The sequence below is a fragment of the Homalodisca vitripennis genome, chromosome 8 (genome assembly GCF_021130785.1).
Source record: "Homalodisca vitripennis isolate AUS2020 chromosome 8, UT_GWSS_2.1, whole genome shotgun sequence".
Taxonomy (NCBI): domain Eukaryota; kingdom Metazoa; phylum Arthropoda; class Insecta; order Hemiptera; family Cicadellidae; genus Homalodisca; species Homalodisca vitripennis.
This window is the reverse complement of record NC_060214.1, coordinates 115,517,425-115,540,190: the sequence shown is the minus strand read 5'-3', so window position 1 is coordinate 115,540,190 and position 22,766 is coordinate 115,517,425. Positions and strand designations below refer to the sequence as shown.

The 22,766-nt window shown below is 36.9% G+C and overlaps 1 protein-coding gene across 2 annotated transcripts in view; it reads right to left on the bottom strand.

Moving 5' to 3' along the window:
• The window catches only part of LOC124367957 (proteoglycan 4), a 167,946-nt gene that overhangs the window by 93,830 nt on the left and 51,350 nt on the right, over nt 1-22,766 (bottom strand). For both annotated transcript variants that reach the window (XM_046825190.1, XM_046825189.1), the window contains exon 2: nt 16,020-16,062. In XM_046825190.1, coding sequence (XP_046681146.1) covers nt 16,020-16,058 — 39 coding nt within the window. In that variant the 5' untranslated portion in view covers nt 16,059-16,062. The remainder of the gene's footprint in view (nt 1-16,019; nt 16,063-22,766) is intronic.

The following is a 22,766-nucleotide window of genomic DNA, read 5'->3' as shown; positions in this document are numbered from 1 at the left end:
AAAGAGATGACTGTGCAAGATGTAGAATATAGTCTATTTCACAAGAAGTTATCTGTCAAAGATAAACTAAAAAAATTAAGGCCATCTAAATAATAAAAATTATTACAATTTTACTAGATCGTATTAATAGAACCAAGAAACAGAAATACAATTACTTGTAATTACACAATATATGTAGCGATGTGGATAACATCGTTGCTGTGATAGTTTACATTGGCGTACCTTGGACTTTGCTTTGAGGGGGTGAAATTTGATAGAGGAGCACACACCGCTGGGGTCTAGTATGGAATATATGTGAATAAATTCAAATAAATTAAATAGGCCTAATTCAAATTAAAACAATGAGCTGATGTTTTTAAAACAGGGTATTTTAATGTTAGACGCATATTTTTAAATCATCCCCCCCAACAGGTACGCCATAGAATCGGTTACCCAGCTGGAGTGAGAGCACAAATGGAACGATGGAGACTCTGAGATTTCTTGTTACCAGCATTTAACTGATCATTCACTGTGTTCCCGTCATTATTTTCTCTTTTCAATGGCTGTCACCGCTCCAATAATAAACTAGAACCGCTTTTTGCAGAGGCTCGTTAGGAGGATATTTCGCTAGAGAGTTAGATCTCGCGTAAAGAACGAGACTGTAAGAGAGGGCACGGGAGGGATAATCTGTATTAAGTAAGAGACGGGTCACGCGCCGGTTTCCCAATCATCTTACACCGGGACCAACGTCGGTCCTTGCAGAAATTGATATGAGCGAGGCTGATGGCGCCAGATGCATGTCTAATTTCTACCGGACTACATGTTATTATTGGCCGACTTGCGCAACTCTGAAGGGAACAAGTGGTAGATAACTACTCTAGTTAGAGTGCACTGTGGCAAATCTGGGTGCACTCTAATACGAAAATCCTTTTGGTTCATTTCTGGTTCTCCAGTCCAGAGAATTCTCATCAGTCAGTGGCAAAACTTGATAGTAGTGATTCGTCATTATTTTGATAACGAAAAGACCATTTATGAGGGTTTCTCATTATTTTAAAGATCTGAAGAAGACTGATTCGTGGGAGAGTATTTGACCACTTTTGCTAACAGTCAAGGTGAGTTAAGATTATGTTACGTAAATATAAGTACAATTTTTATGAAAAAAAAAAAAAAAAAAAAAAAAAAAAAGGACACAAATTGCTAAAAAGGATGCATGAGAGTAACTTTCCGATCCTAAAAGAGGCTAAAATATTAAGCTGGTCCATAATCCTTAAAATAAATTAGAAATGTGGATTTTAGGTTTGCGTAACCAGTGTCATGAATATCATCTACGCATCTCGGTCCACACCACGTGGTGACATTGCTACAATTGCCATACTCGCATTTCAGTCTCGCTGTTGATAAGGCTAGCCATATTCTGTCGCCAGAGGCTAAACAGAAACTGCCAATAGTACATGTTCGCCTGTACAGATAAATTGAAAGGGCTCACCTATGATAAGGGGAATTATTGCACTATTGCTTCTGGTACCTACGTACATCTGAGGAAACAAAACATCGCTCGCGCAAATTTGCATATTCAAAAATTTAACATCATTATATAAAACAAAAGTACTTGCAATAAGTGCATAGTGCTACACAATGATAATAAAATAAACTTTAAAAATGATAAATAAATAAAATAACTTCAACAACAAAGACATCGCAAAATTGTCAAAAGGTGTTAGTGATAAAGGAGGTATATATTGGTCAAGTTTCAGCCAATCACTATGCACCTCTGTCTCCATCAACTTACCTGTGTAGGCAAATATGTATTACTGGCAGTTTCTATTTAACATATGGTACCTCAAGATGGCTTTCTACAGCAAGACAGAATATTCCAAGAATTTAAATGTGTTAGCAATGTTTCACAGTGTAGACCGGACAATCATATGTTAATAATTAGAAGGTTTTTTTCTACTTCTTTAATCTTATCATCTATCCCCAGTACGGTTCAATTCTGACTGGTTTATACCTACCGATAGAACCTACTGGGCAAAACCCGATGTGTCACTTGAATCTGGGCACCCTTATGGATGTCCAGGAGCGGCACATCACTAGCCGCAAATGTCGAGATATTAGAGATGCAAGAGAATATCGATAGATCTAGTCTACTGCAAGAGATGACTGTTGGAGTTGATGGGGCTCCCGAAGTGTTGCTAGCTTAGACAAGGGCGTGCCACACCCCTTGACTGATTTTACTGGAGAGGCTGGTTGGTACAGAGCTAGCTTCCTCTTCTTGATCCTTCCCCATGGTCCTTGACAGGAGGTGGCTCCTACCCACAACCTTACCAATCAAGAATATTCTTTCACTCCGGAAGCAATACAATGGCCATTTTATGACTAAGTCCGATTTCTCAGCTTTTCGTCCTAAGAGAAGAAAAGACTTACCTTCTACATTTTCAAGTTCGATACATTGATAACGCATCTAAATTCTTTAAATAATTTGACTTCGCTGTTTGAGAGGAACCATCTGATGAGTTAACAGGAAATCCTAAATGTTTGTGTCACTGGACGCGTAGGCCCAAGACCTAAGGTTTCCTTTGGCTTGTTTGAATCTCATTTCCCCCGTGGTGTGACGACCTCCTCCCGCATTCCTCGCGTGAGCACCAAACAAACATAAACAGAGCCGAGTGCAAGATCCGCCGGAAGTGAGGAAACCGTGGCTGTTAGCGCCAATTACCCGGTGTTTGAGCAGGTTTCATCGTCGCGGCGTGGAACAGCGCCTCTACATCTGCATAGTTGCGCAAGGTTGGCTCACCTGTGTGGTTAGGTTGGGTAACCGGTACATCTTAGATCTTGTTGACTTCTGATGTAATTGAGTAAGCACCTGGATAAAGTGCTGTTTTGGACGCTTAGCCACATTGTGGCTACTCGATATGGCTGGGATTGTTGGCGTGATCCTGCCATAATCTTGGAAATGGTAGGTTGTTTCCTTGTTAATGTATGTCCACACTAACTCCTTGGATGAGATGATGCTTGAAGGTATTTAGGTCATATTGGGGAAGGGGGCGAAGAGGTGAGAGGTTGGCTGTGTAAACCGAATTGCGTTTGTAGTCAAATATAGTCAAGACCAACCAAAAGCGTTCAATTTTAGTCATTGCGTAAAAATACTATAATACTACACGCTAGCGAGTAAACTTTTGTCCAAAGGGTTAAACATATTCACTAAGGCTCTGTGCAGTGTGATTTTAAGTAAGCCTCGTAAACATCCAACACGTCCTATGGAGTTTGTGATGGTCAAACATGTTATGACAGAGGCACGATGATACATGTTAAGCAACAGTTATTTATAGATCCTACAAAAGTTTCACACTAATCAACATTACATTTATAATTCTTATATTGTGTTCTGTTTGCCTTAAATATTTTTGTTAATCAAACCTGTTTTCTACAGACATCAGCGTGGGCACGAATTATCAGGAAGAATAAAGACCCTACTGTTCAAAATGATATGTACTATTGTTCATATTTTGAAATACATAGCCCGTTACTATTAGATATATTAGTGGTACAAAAACTTATTAATTTAGATATTTTTATAGCAATTTCCTAGGAGTTTTCGTAGTTTGAAAATGACTCGTGAGTTATGAAGAGCTTAGTTCAAGTAAAGGCTATGATTTTAATACTGGGCATTCAATGCTCTTATAGGAGACGTGATTAGCTAAGTTATTATTGGCCTTTAATCAGTTAGAAATAATTTTCAATTTTTCAGGTGTCAATGGTTCTGGATTTCTACTGTTCCGGAGTTATAAGAGCTAGTCCAAAAAATAATGGAGTTCTACTCCTTCGATGCCATGATTAACCCTGAGACAATAAAACGCTGGAGTAAAACTGTTCCGGTGTCATTGATTCGCGATTTCTTTTCTGTTTTGGTGTCATGGGCCGTGGACTAGTGGAACACTGAGTTCTATTGCTTTGGTGTCATTGGCTCTGGACTAGTGGAACACTGAGTTCTACTGCTTTGGTGTCAATGGACCGTGGACTAGTGGAACACTGGGTTCTACTGTTTTGGTTTCATTGGCCCTGGAATAGTGGAACACTGAGTTCTATTGCTTTGGTGTCATTGGCCCTGGACTAGTGGAACACTGAGTTCTACTGCTTTGGTGTCATTGGCCGTGGACTAGTGAAACACTAGAGTTCTACTGCTTTGGTGTCATTGGCCGTGGACTAGTGAAACACTAGAGTTCTACTGCTTGGTTGCTGTTGTCTGAGCAAATAAAACACTGGAGCATATTTTAAATTAACTATACAATGCCAGATGCAAGAACACAAAAGTACAGCCAGCTAAGTTAAATCGCGAAATGAATATTTTTTTAGTCAAGAACAACGGTTTTAAGGCAAATCGTCACGCTAGTTTTCACAACTTATAATTTCAATATTCAAACACTTACTTAATATATGGTCATTAAGTATTGGCTGAGAGAGAAATGAAACCCCACTTAGTAGTCCCGGGGGAGAGATGTTCACCTCCCTATGAGCCAACAGAGTCTTTGCGTTCTTGGAAACTATTCTGTGATTACGTGACAGTTGGCAATGTTTAGAAAGCAGGAAGGAGGAAGAAGGACAAAGTCTAACGTGACACGTGAGTAAGAAGTGTAGCATGTGGTGATGGCGCTTGGCACGAACATTGACTTGATGCAATGGTGCACTTATTTTTTCATGCAAACCATCTCAAGGCTGCTTCAGTGTATTGCTTTGTCTCTATGCAACACGACGAGTAAAGGGATGTTAAGAAGGAGACTGGTACTTTCAATACTTTTCATGAATTCTAATTCCTTTCTGGGAATGTCCTATCTAACTAAAAAAGGTCCTTGGTTAACCACCGCAGCTCAAGTGGTTAACTTGTTCCATCTAGAAAATTTAAAGAGGTCGCTCAGAGAAACCTCGTGGTAAATTTTCCTAAGCAGCCAACACTTGGAATCTAACCTAAATAAGGTATTAGCTCTCAAAGACAACCGAATTCTGTTCAAAATGACCGTGCAAGACGGTTATATCACAGACAAAACTGTACTGACGAGTCGAAGGTATCGACGACTGGCTCATAACAGTCGTCTTGTTTGTAGCTCTACTGACTCACAACAGTCGTCTTGTTTGTAGCCGTACTGACTCACAACAGTCGTCTTGTTTGTAGCCCTACTGACACACAACAGTCGTCTTGTTTGTAGCCATACTGACTAACAGTAGTCGTCATGTTTGTAGCCCTACTGATTCACAACAGTCGTCTTGTTTGTAGCCCTACTGACACACAACAGTCGTCTTGTTTGTAGCCATACTGACTCACAACAGTCGTCTTGTTTGTAGCCATACTGACTCACAACAAACGTCTTGTTTGTAGCCATACTGACTAACAGTAGTCGTCATGTTTGTAGCCCTACTGACTCACAACAGTCGTCATGTTTGTACCCCTACTGACTCCCAACAATCGTCCTGTTTGTAGCTCTACTGACTCCCAACAATCGTCCTGTTTGTAGCCCTACTGACTCACAACATTCGTCCTGTTTGTAGCCCTACTGACTCCCAAAAATCGTCCTGTTTGTAGCCCTACTGACTCCCAACATTCGTCTTGTTTGTAGCCCTACTGACACACAACAGTCGTCTTGTTTGTAGCGATACTGACTCACAACAGACGTCTTGTTTGTAGCCATACTGACTAACAGTAGTCGTCTTGTTTGTAGCCCTACTGACACACAACAGTCGTCTTGTTTGTAGCCCTACTGACTCACAACAGACGTCTTGTTTGTAGCCATACTGACTAACAGTAGTCGTCATGTTTGTAGCCCTACTGACTCACAACAGTCGTCTTGTTTGTAGTCATACTGACTAACAGTAGTCGTCTTGTTTGTAGCCCTACTGACTCACAACAGTCGTCTTGTTTGTAGCCATACTGACTAACAGTAGTCATCATGTTTGTAGCCCTACTGACTCACAACAGTCGTCTTGTTTGTAGCCATACTGAATAACAGTAGTCGTCATGTTTGTAGCCCTACTGACTCACAACAGTCGTCATGTCTGTAGCCATACTGACTAACAACATTCGTCATGTTTGTACCCCTACTGACTCCCAACAATCGTCCTGTTTGTAGCTCTACTGACTCCCAACAATCGTCCTGTTTGTAGCCCTACTGACTCACAACATTCGTCCTGTTTGTAGCCCTACTGACTCCCAAAAATCGTCCTGTTTGTAGCCCTACTGACTCCCAACATTCGTCCTGTTTGTAGCCCTACTGACTCCCAACAATCGTCCTGTTCGGACGGTTAGCCGGGGTGATATTTGAAATCTAATTAATTCATTTTTTTAATGGCAAACACGCAAGTTTTTCAATTTTTATATTGGAAATAGTATTTTAAATTTATATACTTGAGGGTTGTCTCTCAGAATCGGCAACAGTGTGCATCTATAAATGAATTATTGTGTTTTGTAGCGACAGTAATGTGATTTAGTGTTAACGAAATGGCAAGGCCGTGGTTGCGTGCGGATGATTAACGCCATGTCTCTATTCCATAATTGAGGACATCACTTGCGCTAACAACTCAACAGAAGTTAATTTGTCCACTTTTAAAATTCTTAACCTGTTACTTCACTCTTGGCCAACAACCGAATGAAGATGTGACTTTCACCTTTGGTAAAACTCGTTGAACTCTGAACTGACCCAGTGTGTGTGTGTGTGTGTGTGTGTGTGTGTGTGCGGCTAATGAATTCAGTGGAGGCTTGTTTGAGTCTACAGCTACCGCAGGGTGGATCTAATTTGTCAAGAATTTTGTGGCTCTAATTGGACTAATAAACAGGAAGTTTCCTTATAAAAGGTTTTTTGTGGAACCAAAAAAATAAAAAAATAATAAAATTAAAAAATATAATAACACATTCGGTAATGATAATTTAAAAGAGAACAATTATGCATTCATATTTTATAAAACAATTAAAAGACAATGGTACAAATAAAATTAATACTACTTAGAAAAGTGACCTTCCATTAAAAATCCACATTTTGTAGTCTATAGATCAGATGAGTAACCGAAAATCGGGGATTTCACCAAAATGTATAAATTGGTTCAATAGTTAAAACGAGATGCCATAAGGCAAATAAACTTAGTTTGCATTTAAAAGTGTTGAAATAAACGTTTTGGAGAGGGCAGCATTTTGGATTTTAAAATTTTTCTGACTACAGGACAATGCATACTTAGTGACATAACGGTCTGATCAGAAATTTAAATTTAAAAGAATTTGATCCTAACAATAATATTTTTTTTAAATACAACATCTATTTTTATATCGGAACTTCATCGATGTATTCCTATGTTATCGCTATGTTATTTGTTTTCAACTGTTTTTGAGGGATATGTGTACAGAGTATGTGCTGTTGACAACCAATTCTTTTTCAACCACCAAAAATTGAAACAAAATTCTCAGTAAGAAATCATTGAGGGGTAGAATTTGATTTATTTTGTTGTACATCTACCACCACGTTTCAAAACTAGAACTAATTTACTTTTAACGATATGGAATTAGATTAAACCAAGAGCAAGTACTACTTACCCAGCAGGGATCACTTCTGGATGGTTTATACCTACCAGTTGAACCCACCACTGGGCACAGCAAAAACCGATGTGCCACTTCAATCTGGGCAACCTTATGGATGTCCAGTAGCGGCACATCACTAACCGCAAATGTTGAGATTTTGAGGTTCATGGGCAATTCGATAGGTCTAGTCTACTGTGGGAGATGACTGTTGGAGTTGGTGGGGTTTGTTCCCTAACCTCAGAGGTTCCTGTTAACCTCGACTAGGGTGTGCCACCCCCTGCCTACTTTGACTGGAGAGGCTGGTTCAGAGCTGGCCTCCCCTTCTTCCGGGGAGATATGACTTTGAGATGTAGTGCCCTAATTCTTCCTCATGGATCTCAACAGGAGGCGGCCCCTACTCCCTAACCTTGCCTATCCTGAATATCCTGTCACTCCGGAAGCAGCGCAAAGGTTCTTACAGGACTAAGTGCAATTTATTAAGCTTCTTGTCCTAAGAGAAAAAAAAAAAAAAAAAAAAGTACTGAATGTTAAGCATCCAACGATAGCAGGTCGAAACACTGTCCAAACAACACTGATTCGTTATCTCAAAGGCCTTATGAGCCATTTCAACGTTATCATGGCTCATTGTGTCCTAGCTTTGTTGGGCACGTCAAGCTACCCATTACTACTGAAGAATATAGAAGTGCTTTTACTATCTCAGCACGTCTAGTGGGTATTCTGCATTCCGCACGCATAGGGCAACGCCGTATATCGATGCTTTATTATTACTATTACCTCACCAATCCACTTCCTCAAGGACTGTTATGGCTGAAGAACAATACGCGCGGAAGCCTCGCGGACTTTCTAGTTGTCAATGATGAAATGCTATTTGCCGGATAACGAGCGTATCGCCCACAGTGGAAGGTCTTGCGGCCTGCATACCTCCATAGGACGTGAAACTGTTACGCCACCCGCCCGCGTAGCAGTTAACATCACTTAAGTGACATCTTTACATATTAAGACTAAATCTTCAGCAACATGGTCAAATTTCGCACCACCCAGACTTCCGTCAAGGTGATGATGTTTACAATGGAAGGCTTCTGTAGTAGTAACTCAATGGGCATTCACAGCTGGTGAGCAGTTAATGACTGCGACAGTTAGAGCAAGTGCTGATGACGCCAGTTTCTACTAACAGGAAGTTCTTTCCGCTGCACGACCTTGGCTCGGTTGCTTCAGCGATTTCAGTTGCATAACGAGCCAAGGACTTCTTAACAGTTTGTTATAACGGAGAGCGCCTTAGGAGACTTGTCATTGAGCAATAGCTCTAGAGGTATAGCCATATTATCAAAAAAGTGGACGTAATGATTACGAATGATTAAGGAAGCTACAATGGAAAGGAAGCTAACTAAAGAAAATGTGTTTTTCTTTAGGAAATCTCTCCTCTCCAAACTAAAGACAGAAAAATCCGTTTACGTAAGTAATTATCCTAGTTTTGTATTTTTTTTTTTTTTTTTTTTTTGTTTACTTTCTCTACAATATTGTTAATTATCAGAATTCTTAAGTCATATCCATAAGTTATTCTTCTTCAGATAACTTCTTTCAATTAAAACATTTATAAATTTATTCTACACACTTCTCAAGATAAAATTCTAATCCTAAACATTTCAACTCGAGTCTACGCACAGGCCATTAAGGCCCATGTAGGCTATTTTCCCATGATATTTTTAACTATACAGAAATTATGTAGCAAATTAGCTAAATCATAAATGCTGTGTTTGTGTGTGTATATATATATATATATGTGTGTGTGTGTGTGTGTGTGTGTGTGTGTGTGTGTGTGTGTGTGTGTGTGTGTGTGTGTGTGTGTGTGCGTGCGTGTGTGTGTATATAATACTATATATATATATATATATATATAATATATATATATATATATATACATATATATTTTATACATAAAATAATTTCCCTCTTTATTTCAATATTTGGATTTATTTCTTTGTGATATAAGTCTTTTTAATATTATTTAACTATTTTTAATTGTATTACTTGAATATGTTTGTACATTTTATTACCATTAGATGCTACAAAATGCTACATTTGTTTTCTTTTTCAACATAAAATATTTACTTCTGTTTTTCAGTATTTTGTGGAAATAAATGTGATTTTATTTTATTTGAATTGAATATAGAAGACTTAAAACTGTCATGTAGCATGTGAGTTTGAGAGTTTTGGAAACTAGACTTTTAGGATTTGTAGAATTTCCTCACAAACATGAAATTGTAAAGGTTTTGTTTTATCTGAGTGGAAATTAAACTCCTAAAGAACTAAAGACACTGAAATGCGTGATCTGGTATAAAGAGTTTATACCAAGTATAAAAAATGTTGTTCGTGATTTTTTTTTCCGACACGTTGGCTCGCGAATGAAGGTCGACCGCCCACATGTTTGTCTTTGACCTCGACATTTTGCTCGTCTTCCCCCTCAGGCTTGAGCCAAATTTCCTTTTTCATCTTGTATAAGTGGCAAACCTTGAGGTTTCCGTCATCGCCCTCTACTATTATCCGTCATCATTCAAAGAACAAGACATAGGGGATACTTTACATAATGGATGACAATAGTCCACCATTATCCGCTTTTGAACCAAAAAAGGAAACATTTATAATCCTGAATCACATTCGTTCTTGTTATTATTTTATCGCTAGGTTAAACGATGACGAGAGGTCTACAATCCTACTTTTCCTTCATCATAAGTTTTTCATTATTATTATTCGCAACTTTAATTGAGTATTTCAAAGATTTTATCTCCGAAGTAATTTTTGAGTTAAGCATTAACAAAAATTAGCAAAATCGCATGAAACTCAATCTAAAATGGCGATGTCAAAATAAACATACATTATTAAAACAAACTATTTTGCTTATTTAATTATCGACTCTACTATAAAATGGATCATTTGAGTGGTAAAAATCAGTTCATAAACTTTTTGTGAATAAGAAAGGTGAATATTAGATACAATTATCATTTAGTTGAAAGCCAACTATCAAAAGTACAGCGTGTAAACGAATGCTGTCATTTTAAAGCAATTTAATTTTCTTAACTACGAGTGAACTTTACACTTTAATAATCATTTTCTAATAGTTTTCCAATTAAATTTATTCAGAATCTTTGAAAGATCCTTAGAGTAGTTTGCAGAGATTTAAAATTGCTATGATATAAAGGAGTAAAACTTCCTTAATATTCTTATTTTCAGATAAAAACCTAGGGGTTCTTAGAAGCTGAATGAAGGTGTGACAGTGGTTTATGACAACATGTTTATATCAATGAAAGCAACATGTTATGGTTTCCAAAGACCCTGATATATCACAAGGTTGCATGTCTACTTGTCTAATGGTTTCGGCAAGGAGGCAAAATCAAGAGATGCAGTTTTCTTTTTCTCAATATCCTTGAAGCTTTTAGTGGATGAAAGCTCAATATTGAGGATATTAGTTAGTTTGAAATATAAATCTGAAAATAAAGTTACTTGTCACCTATGGTTCACGAAATTCGTCTTATATACATAACCATTTTAAACCTATACGAGCAATAATACTGGAATTTCCTATAAATCTGGCACACTTTCACTAATTGCATGAGCGTTAGCGAAGCCTATCACTCGAGTTGCTGGAAATACTTCGTTTCTGTCTGTCTGTCTGTCTATTTGTCTGTATGTCAGCGCAATATCCCGAGAACTAATATACCTATAGTTTTGTAATGCTGCATTAAGCTTCTTTCTGTATAAGAAATGTCGAGTTCGATGATGGTTCATGTCATTCCGTGGGATTTGGCTGAGCGTTAACAAAAAAATTATATTTTTATTAAGGACAGCTATGGTGGAAAATAATTTGTAAACAAACTGATATGACATTTTTATATGTGACATGGTACCACATTCAGCCTAATTAGTTGAGTTATAGAATTATAATTTTGCATGCAAACGTTGCTATAAGCAGAGTAGCGTACTCCAACTTTGCTTATAAGTAGAAATGGTTTCTTAAATACATACAGCTATACAACAGCCGAGCATAATCCCAGAGAATTATCACTGCAGTATGTATTGTGCATTGTAAAACCGGGATACAAAAATATGGAAAAATTGGGATTTGTATCTGGGTTAGAATGTAAGTTATTGATAACGAAACGTAAATAGATTCGACACGGTGCACAATCGAGATATGCCAGTGTAATATTTTTGTTAGTAAAAATACTAAGAAGTAAATATGAATGGTTTATTAGTTACCATAATAATAATAATTTATTTTCTCAAACAGGAATACTTTACAGTACAATATTTACATTAGTGCATCACTTAAAAGAAAATAAAAAACGAATTTTCATTTTTAACTAGTCATGCTGATTTATGTTTTATAAAAATAACAAATAATTAACTTACAAAAACTTATTAATTATACAATAAATCTAAGGGTTTTTACTTGTTTGAGAAAATGTAAGGTCTCATCAGGCTATGCCTGATTCAAGGCTTCAAAGTCATTCAAAGTTAAATTACAATAATTACAATAATAAGCAATCAGAGGCGCTGTTATACAAAAATAACTAAACTAAACAATCTCGATGGTAAAACAAAGGTTTTACTATCGTTTATCGTTTTTTTTATTTGGTATAACTAAAATAGGATACAAATCTCAAAATGCCTTTAAATGTCTTAACAAAAAAGGATCCGTAATCAACATAAAGTTATCACCGTTATAACAGCAATTAGTAAGTTTCCCATCCTTCAGGAATTCCTCACCACCACCATTCCATTAACCTTTACCGCTACCAGAGTCGGGAGCAAGGTGCGGTGATGACGTATTGTGACCTTGACCTTACCTCGTCTTCGCCTCTCGGACACCACGGAGCCTTGTCTGGACATTGTCGGTGATTTACCGTATCATGATTTTAAATTGTTACTCTTAGTCTTCTCATGGAAGGATCTCGGATCCAACCTGACTTACCACGCATTCATTCATACCTTTCGTTAAAGTCTCCGTTGTCGAGGATGTAGTCCCTTTGGAATTTGATTTTTGCATGTCATATAGTTAGTTTCATTTACCTTAAGTCTTTAATATAGTTTGTGTGTGTTATTATTTGTATGTTCTTATGGCACTTTATCAACAGAAGAGTTGTGCAAAACTGCATTTCAAGGAATGTGCTAAACGTTAGGAATACGCCACATTACTTGTGGTTTAGCTGATTTTCAATTCACAATTTCAAAGTCATAGACCGTCGGACAATCATGTGAACAACATCTTTGTGCATCCTCCAGCAAACAAGAGACATTGTGTTAGACTGTTGAGTGAGCCAAATGCCATGGTTGAACATGCAGAACGCCTCATTCTCATTCTTGCCTATGTAGAAATAAGGTTTCGTGGAAAATTTAATATATTGAGATTAAATCTTTCTCGAGACATCTTGCCATGTTATACACTTACATTTTCGTTGATTAAATTGGGGTTTCATATCTGTGTTTAAATAATATAAGTCTACATACCAAGTTACCATGAGTGAAGTGTGTTGGGGTACTTAGGGTACATGTACTAATTTATCACATGTTTAACTTTCTCATAGGTGTACTTTTTCTGTTAACAAAAGCATTTATTCTGTTGCTTTCTAGTTACCATCACAGCTACCCATTAAACTAATGAAACAAATCGCTAGCACAATAAAAAAAAAAAAAAAAAAAAAAAAAACTCAGCCAAATCCCCAGGAGTGATATGCACCACCATCGAATTCAGTGTTACTCATTTATAAATTAAGTTTAATGTACAAGTAAAGAAAATCCGTTTTGGAAATACCGTGCGGATATGCAAACAAATACACAGACAGACAAAAATTGACTTTTTCAGGCCCCTCGAGTGTTAGGCTTCGCTAACGTTCAGCCAATTACATGTAAGATGTCCTGGATAAGTAAGCTAAGCCTAAATACTATCAGAAACAACTCACATTAATTTGGAAGATGATGCAATTCTATAGATGATAATATCCCCCTACTCACTTTTTGTTTTGTTCCGTTCATGTTTTTTCAGTCTATATTGGCAAACAATTAATTTAATACCTGCACGAGTTGGTATGCAAATTAGGCGTGCTAATTAGCAGGCCACAGAAAAAATCCATAGTGGAACGTAGTTACAAAAACAAAACTGCAAAATAATTTGAAAATTGTCGTTTTATCAAAAGACAAACAAGCTCACTTGTGAACTATTGACTTTAGTAAAAACTTCGTCTATTTCAAATGCTACTTAATAGCTTGTTCAGCCTGCAAGCAGAAGTTGTGTTGTTGTGGATGTTGGGTAACCTCCGGAAGAGTCAAAAGAACAAATTAATGGCCCATAGATGCGAGACTGGCCCATAGCCAGAAGGTATAACAAATCGTCCATAGACTATTTGTCCATACACTATGGATCAGCCCTCTCTGAAAGCAACCATATGCAGACAAACTAGTGCGGCCGCTTGGATTCCTGGCGAACTCGACCACTCTCTCCGCCACCTGACACAATTCCTGACGGTTACATAAGACGAGTGTCGAGAGGTCAAGGTCGATCGTTATGTCACTCATACTTGCCGCCGAGAGGGAAAGTTACTTTCACCGTCACTTCCTCCCTAAATCTGGCAACAACTAAACAGACTGACCAACACGATAATTCATCTTTGCTGGATTATTATACCCCCGGGTATTGTCAGTAGTATTCATAGGACCTCTTGCTTGAACCACCTGGAGTATCCAGATAAGGTACTTATTACGTAGTGGAAGCGGAATTTCCACGATGAAAGATCAAGTATTTTATTGACGTAATCTGGTGACAAACACATACGTAAATACATTTTCTCATCATTCAATTCAAATAAACTTACTATTAATGTAACATTTTTTTAAAATCCTATTTCGTCTCAATATACTAGAAATGTTGTCTGTTCTCTCCAATCATGCAACTTACCGAAGAGGTGACATTAAAGCCTTCCAAAACGTTCCTCTGACCGTATAGTTAAAAATAGATTACGTATCACGTGTTGCATAACATGTTTCACTGAGGATTTAGGCCAAATTTCAAATCTATAGGTTATTTCATTCTTTGGATATTCTACGGACAGAGAAGTTGTGACATCCCCTTGTGTACATCTCCTCCACCCACGTCTCCCGGAAAAAAGAGTAATTGTGCCAGCCTGCTGAGTTGGTATTGACAGGGTTTAAAGATGACTAGCTAAATCTCATGGATAGATATGCACAACCTCATAAAAGTTTAATTCAGTTTACAGATGAAACCTTTTTCCTTTATGTTCCGTATAGTGAGGCTTTACGAGTATATGCTACAGTATCATGTGTGATTGTAATCAGTTTGTTAAAAAAACATTTATTCTGCAATTTTCTCGTTCCTCGAACCTGATGCTGGCTATATACAAATGAATAGCTTCATGCAAAATAAGTCTATAGTACAGATCCTAACCAAGATATTGTGCAGACAGACAGACAGACAGAAATGAAAACTCTCATCCCCAAGAGTGACAGACTTCGCTAACGCTATGTAAACAACGTTGAGTTCGAAGATTGTGCATGTCACTCCATGGGATTTGGCTGAGCGTTGCGACCATTTTTATATTAATATTATAGTTAACAATGATGTCAACAAAACTTGTCGCAGAGTAATTTTAAATAGAACTGAGTACAATCGTATGAAACTATAATGTGATGTGTGATGTGACACATATAGTCTAGTGAAATGAACAATAGACTTGAAATATTTTACTTGGAACCTCGTGGTGTGGCATACTTAAACCTCGTGTAGGTTGTTAACAGACAAAATGCTCGTAATTTCCATACGATCTTATATGGAGTTCTTTTCAAAACTAACTTTCTATCCCCAAAGTATAGTTTTCATATTTCCAAAATACAAGAACGGAAATTACACTCAGAACATGCCAATTAGGTGGCATATTAAAGTTGTGTAATTATTGACAAAAGAGCGCTATAAAGGTGGCCGTAATAAACACTTCCCAATTACGTGTCAAATTACTATAAATTGCGTAACGTGTATAACTAATCCGTTCTCGCCGATAGAAAGTAGAGTGGAGATCTGGGCAGTTACGCAGCAGACACAAGTTAAACACACATCTGACACAAGAATGTATAAAATATGTACCAGAGCGGAGTGGTTTTACACTCGACTGAAAATTGACATCCGAAAAGTGGAGCATTCGTAGCTGACGGGTATTCTACTCTTGAATTCCAAAGAAGGACTTATCGGGCAAAACCAGTTTCATTCCGTACATCTGTTTCGGGATTTTTTCAGGTTTGGAACATACATATGTCAGTTCTATCTGATTAAATCTGTGTAGATCGTCACGTCTGTTACCAGAACTTACAAGCTGAACTTGTCGCAGTTTCTGAAATTTGCCATTCTGTGTCCAAATTATATAAGCAATAATCGTGTTAACTTAACTTACTAATATGCTAAGAATGATAATTAACAAATTACCTTGTTACATAGATTCCGACTCTTTAATGGCCTCCTCATGCACCTGAAAAAAACAGGTAATATTAAAATTATCTCATTTATTTAATTAACTCTTATATTATGTTCTTTCTGTTCAGTATGGCATGGAAAACATATTTTAATAATACACTATTATACTGCTCATTGCTCTCGTAGAAAATGTCGGTTCATTACAAAAAGTTTATAGATTTAAACTTAACTAAAACTTAGGAGTATAATTTCAATAGTGTTTAATCGTAGATTTGAACACTGTGTACAGGTATTAAATACATCCGGTTTTTACATTTAAAGTTAAATTTCAACGTTGAGGGAATGCAATTTATAAAAAACAAATTAAAACCGAACATAAATTTTCTAGAACCGAGATCTGTCCTCTTCTTTAGCTGTCAAAAACAAAGCATTTTTGTACCATGACTAATGCTATGTTTAATTTTTGTTTACATCAGAAGAAAATGATATATTTTCAGTTTTCGACAGGAAGAATTCTTTGTTTTTAATTTATTACGATGCAAAATGTCCAAAAAAATCCTGTTCTCTTTTGAAACTGGTGACGTGCAGAGTTTGTTTATATGGAAACTGAGCTTAAAAATATGTAACTTTTGGTTCAAATATTGTTTTATTACATCAATAAAAATTGTGTCTTACTCTTTGCATTGTCCTGATAGAGTTGTAAGTAATAATTTAGTGTTAATCATTTGATAAACTAAAAGGCTTTGAACAAGTCAGAGTTCCATCACTACCCATACGTAACTCTTATTAATGAGGCATTTTAGATGCAAGAATCGTTACGTCCAGAACCGATTTTTAATTTGTTTTGCCCCATCGGCAGGAATGATATTGGTCCATCATTATGTGAGGAATACCCACTCCCCAATCATCTCGGAATAAGTGAATCTATAAATCGTACAACTTTCTCCGGAGAGGCCCGCTATTAACCTGTGACTCAGGCTTGTGGCCGTAGGCTAAAAGCCTCAGTATCAGGTCTTCACACCTCTGTGGCCAGAACTCTGGAGAAAGTGGTCTGACCACCAATTGCAACCTTTTCAGTCACATTCCTCCGGTTTGACAAATCCATCTTACTCTCGTCTCGGTGATGTCGTTAGTTAGTACTTTTGCTAGTTAAGTGTAGTACTAAGTTATACATATGTAGTCTGTGGTTTGCGTCAACGCAATCTTAACAACGTTACTTTATAATATTATTATGTGTATTTGAAAAACGTGACCAACATCAGTTACTTTCCTTTTCGACTGAAACTTTGAAAGCCAAGTGAAGACTCTTAGTAAAAGTAATGGTATGGGAACAGTGGAGGGTTTCCTACAATTTCCAAGGCAGAAGAATGGTATTTGGCAGAGTCCAACATGTGCTAGTGAAGAGAATTAAACAAGGGATATAAACGTTTTCTTTAACCAACCATAATTGATCATATGAGTAGCTAAATACGTTAGAAAAAAATGATATAAATACAATTATACAAGAATTTAATACTACTTATTTTGTTATAAAGGGTGTTTTTCTTTGTATTAAACTATATTGTTCCTTTATTTCATCTTATAATAAATGGTTTAATGGAACATTTTAAAGCCCATCACAGTTTTATATTATAATTTTAATATTGTTAATAGATTTATATTATTATATAACAACTTAAATATATGGATTTTCCCCCAGGACGGTTCACTTCTGGCTGGTTTATACCTTCCAGTTGAACCCACACTGGGTACAGCAAAAACCCGAGTTGTCACTTAAATCTGGGCAACATTATGGATGTCCAGGAGCGGCACATCACTAACTGGAAATTTGAGATTCTGGGGAGGAAGGATAGATTGATTTCTCTATTCTACTACGGGAGATGACTGAGTTGGTGGAGTTCCCTAAGAATCAAGCGTTCTGCTAGCCTAGACATAAGGGCGTGCCACCCCACGCCTGCTTTGACTGGAGAGGCTGGTTCAGAGTTAACCCTTCTCCCGAAGGAACATGAATGGTATTAATTCCCTAAATTCCTCCTCAAGGGCAGGAGGCGGCCCCTAATCCCAACTCTACCCATCCAGAATATCCTGTCACTCCGGAAGCAGCGCAAAGGTCCTTTTATGACTATGTGCTATTTCTAAGTTTTTTGTTCTAAGAGAAAGGAAAAATATTTGAAATAATAAAAATAACATAGTTGTCTTATATCATGTTGTAAATGTCGTAATCGATAAAGGAATTATAGTAAGTTACTTGTCCCAATTGAAATAACGCTCTTAATTAATCATCTCAAGTATAACTGTACTTTTTTTAGTTTTTATTAGCTGTTCTAGTTGGATGCTCAGCAGGCATAACGCTTTGACCATCCGTGGTATAATAATTATTTTGCTTCTCTTACCTAATTTCATTATAAAATACCCCAGATCAATTTAACTTAACTCAAACTAGTACAATAGATATAACAAAGTCAATTTATAACTTACAAACTATACAGGTCACCTATCCACCAATAAAATTAGTTATCAACAGCAGGCTGCAATGAATAATAAAAGGCTTGCAAAGTTAATAAAACCTTTTTACAGTTAGGATCGCAGGAAAGCACATCATAAAGTGGCTGAATTCTAAGGAACAATGAAAAGAATAGTGAATAAAAGCTCAGGAAGTTATTATTCCAAGTAGGCCCTAACTATCATGTTCGGGATTTTTTATCAGCAAAGATAAAACGAAGGATTCAATTCAAGACTTCACAATGTTTTCACATTACCATTAATCAACTGCTCGGGTTCACCTGCAGAAATGGTTTCCAATTTCTCCAACTCATAAACTTCAAACAAAAAGAAGCCGCAACAAGCTCTCACGGCTAACAGCCAGCTATGAAGTGATTGGCAGAGCAATGACAATAGAATAGCCCTAATTTGATTGTCGGAAAGAGAGAAGAAAGCAGCCTAACAGGAGAGACACGTGGGAGTCCTCTTACGTCAGCGGCTTGCGGGAAACTGTCGCTCAATCGGTGTCCAGGAGTGACACGAATATGAAAATACAAAGGAATTCTCACACAACTAATGCTAAAACATTGGAAAGTTACGGTTTTATTTAAATTTAAACTGTCGTCACAAAAGCTTTGGATTTTCAGGATAAACTGAAACGATTCTGATCAATTCATTTAAGTTAAGAACCCTCAGTAACAGTTGATAATTTTGATAATTTTTTCCATTTTTTATTTTTATTTTATTTTTTTACTTGTTTTATAATGGATGAAATACGGATTACTTATTTATTTGAGCTGCCATTTCATGTGATATACTGAGAGTATCTATTTATATACTCACGGTACGCTTTTTAACTCACAATGAGCCATACTTCTAATACTTCTTCTTTTGGGTCATGTTTGGTATCCTACAAGTCACATAATTGGGGACTTTCTTTATGTACGAGTGGAACCAATGAAAAAGTAAAAGTAAAGAATGTCTTATTTTACCAGGCGAAGTTAGGGCTAAGAAGCCCTCTCTAACACTTAACCTGGGGACCAACGGCTTAAAGGTGACTTCCGAACCACCACCAATGGCCGGGCAGGCGGGCCGCTTGCAAGGACAGGATCGCTCAGCGGTCACCTGTCCAAGCAGCAGCCACGCTCGGCGTTGCTTGATCTGGTTATCTTGCGATAACCGCCGTACCCACTACACTGCGCCACTGGCGAAACTGAAGAACAATGAAGAACTATTCCAGAAACAGATTTTAGATTTTGATATCGTAAACTTAACTGGATTGTTGAAATGTACGAAAACATTGTTGCTCTGACAGTAGAAATTGAAGATTCAAATGTAGAGTGAATGGGTGGGGAATTAAAACACATTCTCTTCACTAAATGTAGAAAACAAACATTCACTCAAATAGTAGGTCACAAACTCTGGCCTCAGAATATCGTCTTGTTTGCCATGGACTGTTACTGAATTTTCCGCCATTGTCACAATAGGTTTTCCAATATTCCATGGTTCCTACGACATATTTCTCATAGTTTTCTACTTATTGAGGTATTTAAACTTATTCCCAAAAACGTATACTTCGTAGTTTGTACTAAAAATTGTTCTAAAATGTTTTTGCCATTTTTTATATGTGCTCAAGTGGGTGTCACATCAGAGCTTTATAAATAAAAAAAAAAATTACAGGTTGAGCTGCATATTACATTAAATGTGTAATAAGAAAGGATCAATAATTACAGTAATTGTAACAACCAACAAAACATCATTTTTGAAACCTTTCCGGTACATACGATCTTACAACATTACTAGCAGAATTATTATCCTGAGATATTTCAGCCTCACTGTTCAGAACCATTTATAATCGAAAGAGGGTACATTAAAACTGACTATTTAATGTCGTAATGTTTTGACACTGTATGAATCAAAAACTTCGGATACAACCGTGAGACAGGCGTAACAAGTATGAAAATTAAATTAGGGTAGGCCCTAATACTAAAGAAGTGGTAATCCAAGAAAATACTTGAAATCTCTGTTGGATACTAGATACTAAATTTGCGTCAAACAATTGAAAAAATTAATAAAAAGTTGTAGTATCTCGATACATAAGTATCGAGATAACACAAGGAGTTAATATGAATAAAATTAATATTAATGATAATATTAACTTCATTATATTAAGTAGGCTATAAAGTCTGTATAATTTAAGTATATCTGACACTAGTGTACTTTTAATTAGAACCTCTCTTTGATCACCAAACATTTTGCTGTTCTAAGCGTAACCTTTAAAATGAGTGAAGTCATATTGGTGGTCTACAAGTCACATAACTGGGAGAACAATTCTTTACGCAAAGTATAAATCAAGGAGTGACTGAAGCTTTCTGAATACAGATTTTAGAATGTAATATCCTAAAATTAGTTGTATTTTTAAACGCGATCAAAAACATCGTTAGTCGGACTGTAGAGCTATACAATTATTTGTAAATTTCGACTATGGACATGACATTAGTATTTTTATATATTTTATGCATCTGTAGTAATAAAAGTAAGATGAAGATTAACAGTTTTAATGCAACCTCTACAACTTCGAGGTGAGGCCAGAAATGTTGTGGGCAAAGAAGACACGACCACCGCTCAGCAACACTCCCAAGATGATCGTGAGACCAGAGGAGCGGTTAGGTCAACCACTACCGCACAACAATGGCTTGCTCAACCCAACTGTTATCGCTATTCAATTAATGAGCAGCCACATTCTCTGAGAAAGAGGCTTGAGGCTACACTCTACGCGCGAGGACAGGACATCGCGTGCTGTGTGATGTCTTTATCTGACTACAGGTCTTTTCCCCGACCCCAGGAGCCTCCGGTGGTCATGCCACTGCAGGAGTAACCTTTCAGATTTAGCGATCCAAGCTCAGGATCGAAAGATAATGTCAAAGAACTTTGTTTGGAAGACGGCAAAAATTATCCGCCTGGAGGACCGTTGTGCTCATGAACGTATTGCATCATGGATCAACATGATCTTATAGACATACTGCAGGCTAATAATGATATGATTAACAGACCAGAGTACATTCCGGAATAGGGTGAAATTGACCTAAGCCAATCCAATGAGATCTTAAATTTTGTATTGGTGATAGATTATTTTTCATAGTTATGTATTACAGCAATAGGACACAAAGTTTGAGAATAGTATCTTCTCTTCTTCTTTAAGTGTGGAATCCTAGAGTGTTTCTTTTAATTTTAATATACGTAGTTTGTAATAGAGCTTATGACTCGAAGAAGAGCTCAAATGCCTGTTGTCGAAACTTTACGTTCATTAGCAAATATATCATTCCTGATAACATTCATGGAGAAGACATTTGATTTTACGCAGGAATAAATTAACGCTGTCGGATTTGATACACATCTACTTACTTAACCTGAGCTTTCTCAACAATATTGGCCATTTTCCACTTTTCAACGGATGGCTTCTTCAAGTGAGTGTGACCAATTCAAGTAACTCATCTTATTGTGATTTTTAGATCTGCGTCAACAGTTTAAGGGCTATTGCTCACACAGTGTCTTTCAACATTTAGCTAATCTGAATATTATGAAGGAGATTCATTTTTCCTCTTCATCACCATGAAGAGCAGATCAGTGTCTTGCTCTTAGTAAACTCATTTGAAGATAAGATTCGTATCTCTATAACTACGACTTTTATTAAACGATGAATAAACGTACATATGCCTACTTATCGCATTTATGGATGTTTTGTAGATACTATCCATCTGTTCGATATCACACAATGTTCCTATGACTATTTAATACAGTGTTCCCTGGTTAGTAGAAAAAAATGAAACCAGCGTGGAGTATTAATCATCATCTACACGTTTGTAGATGGATAGTAGACTGTTATCAGACATTTTCTAAAAGTATGTAAAATCACTTTTATTACTAAAGTGATTGCTTTTAGTGCGACTACGAAAAATTTCCCAAACTTTGTTATGCCTCATATTTAATTGTTATTGTTTCCTAGATTATTATTCCGAATCCCATACCAAATGTTCTATTATCAGATACACGAAGATAAATAATTAAACTTGACACTTATTTAAAATTAGAGACAACCCTCATGTTGGTTACGAGTGAATCGTCTGTTGAACAAGAAGGGAGCCAGACATCGACCTTGCGGAGCACCAGCCTAGCCCGTCAAGGGAGATTACGACCATAGGGTGTGGACATTGACAAAATATTGGCCAATAGTGAGGTCGGCCTCGGAGACCAAACAAATAACAATCAATCCACATT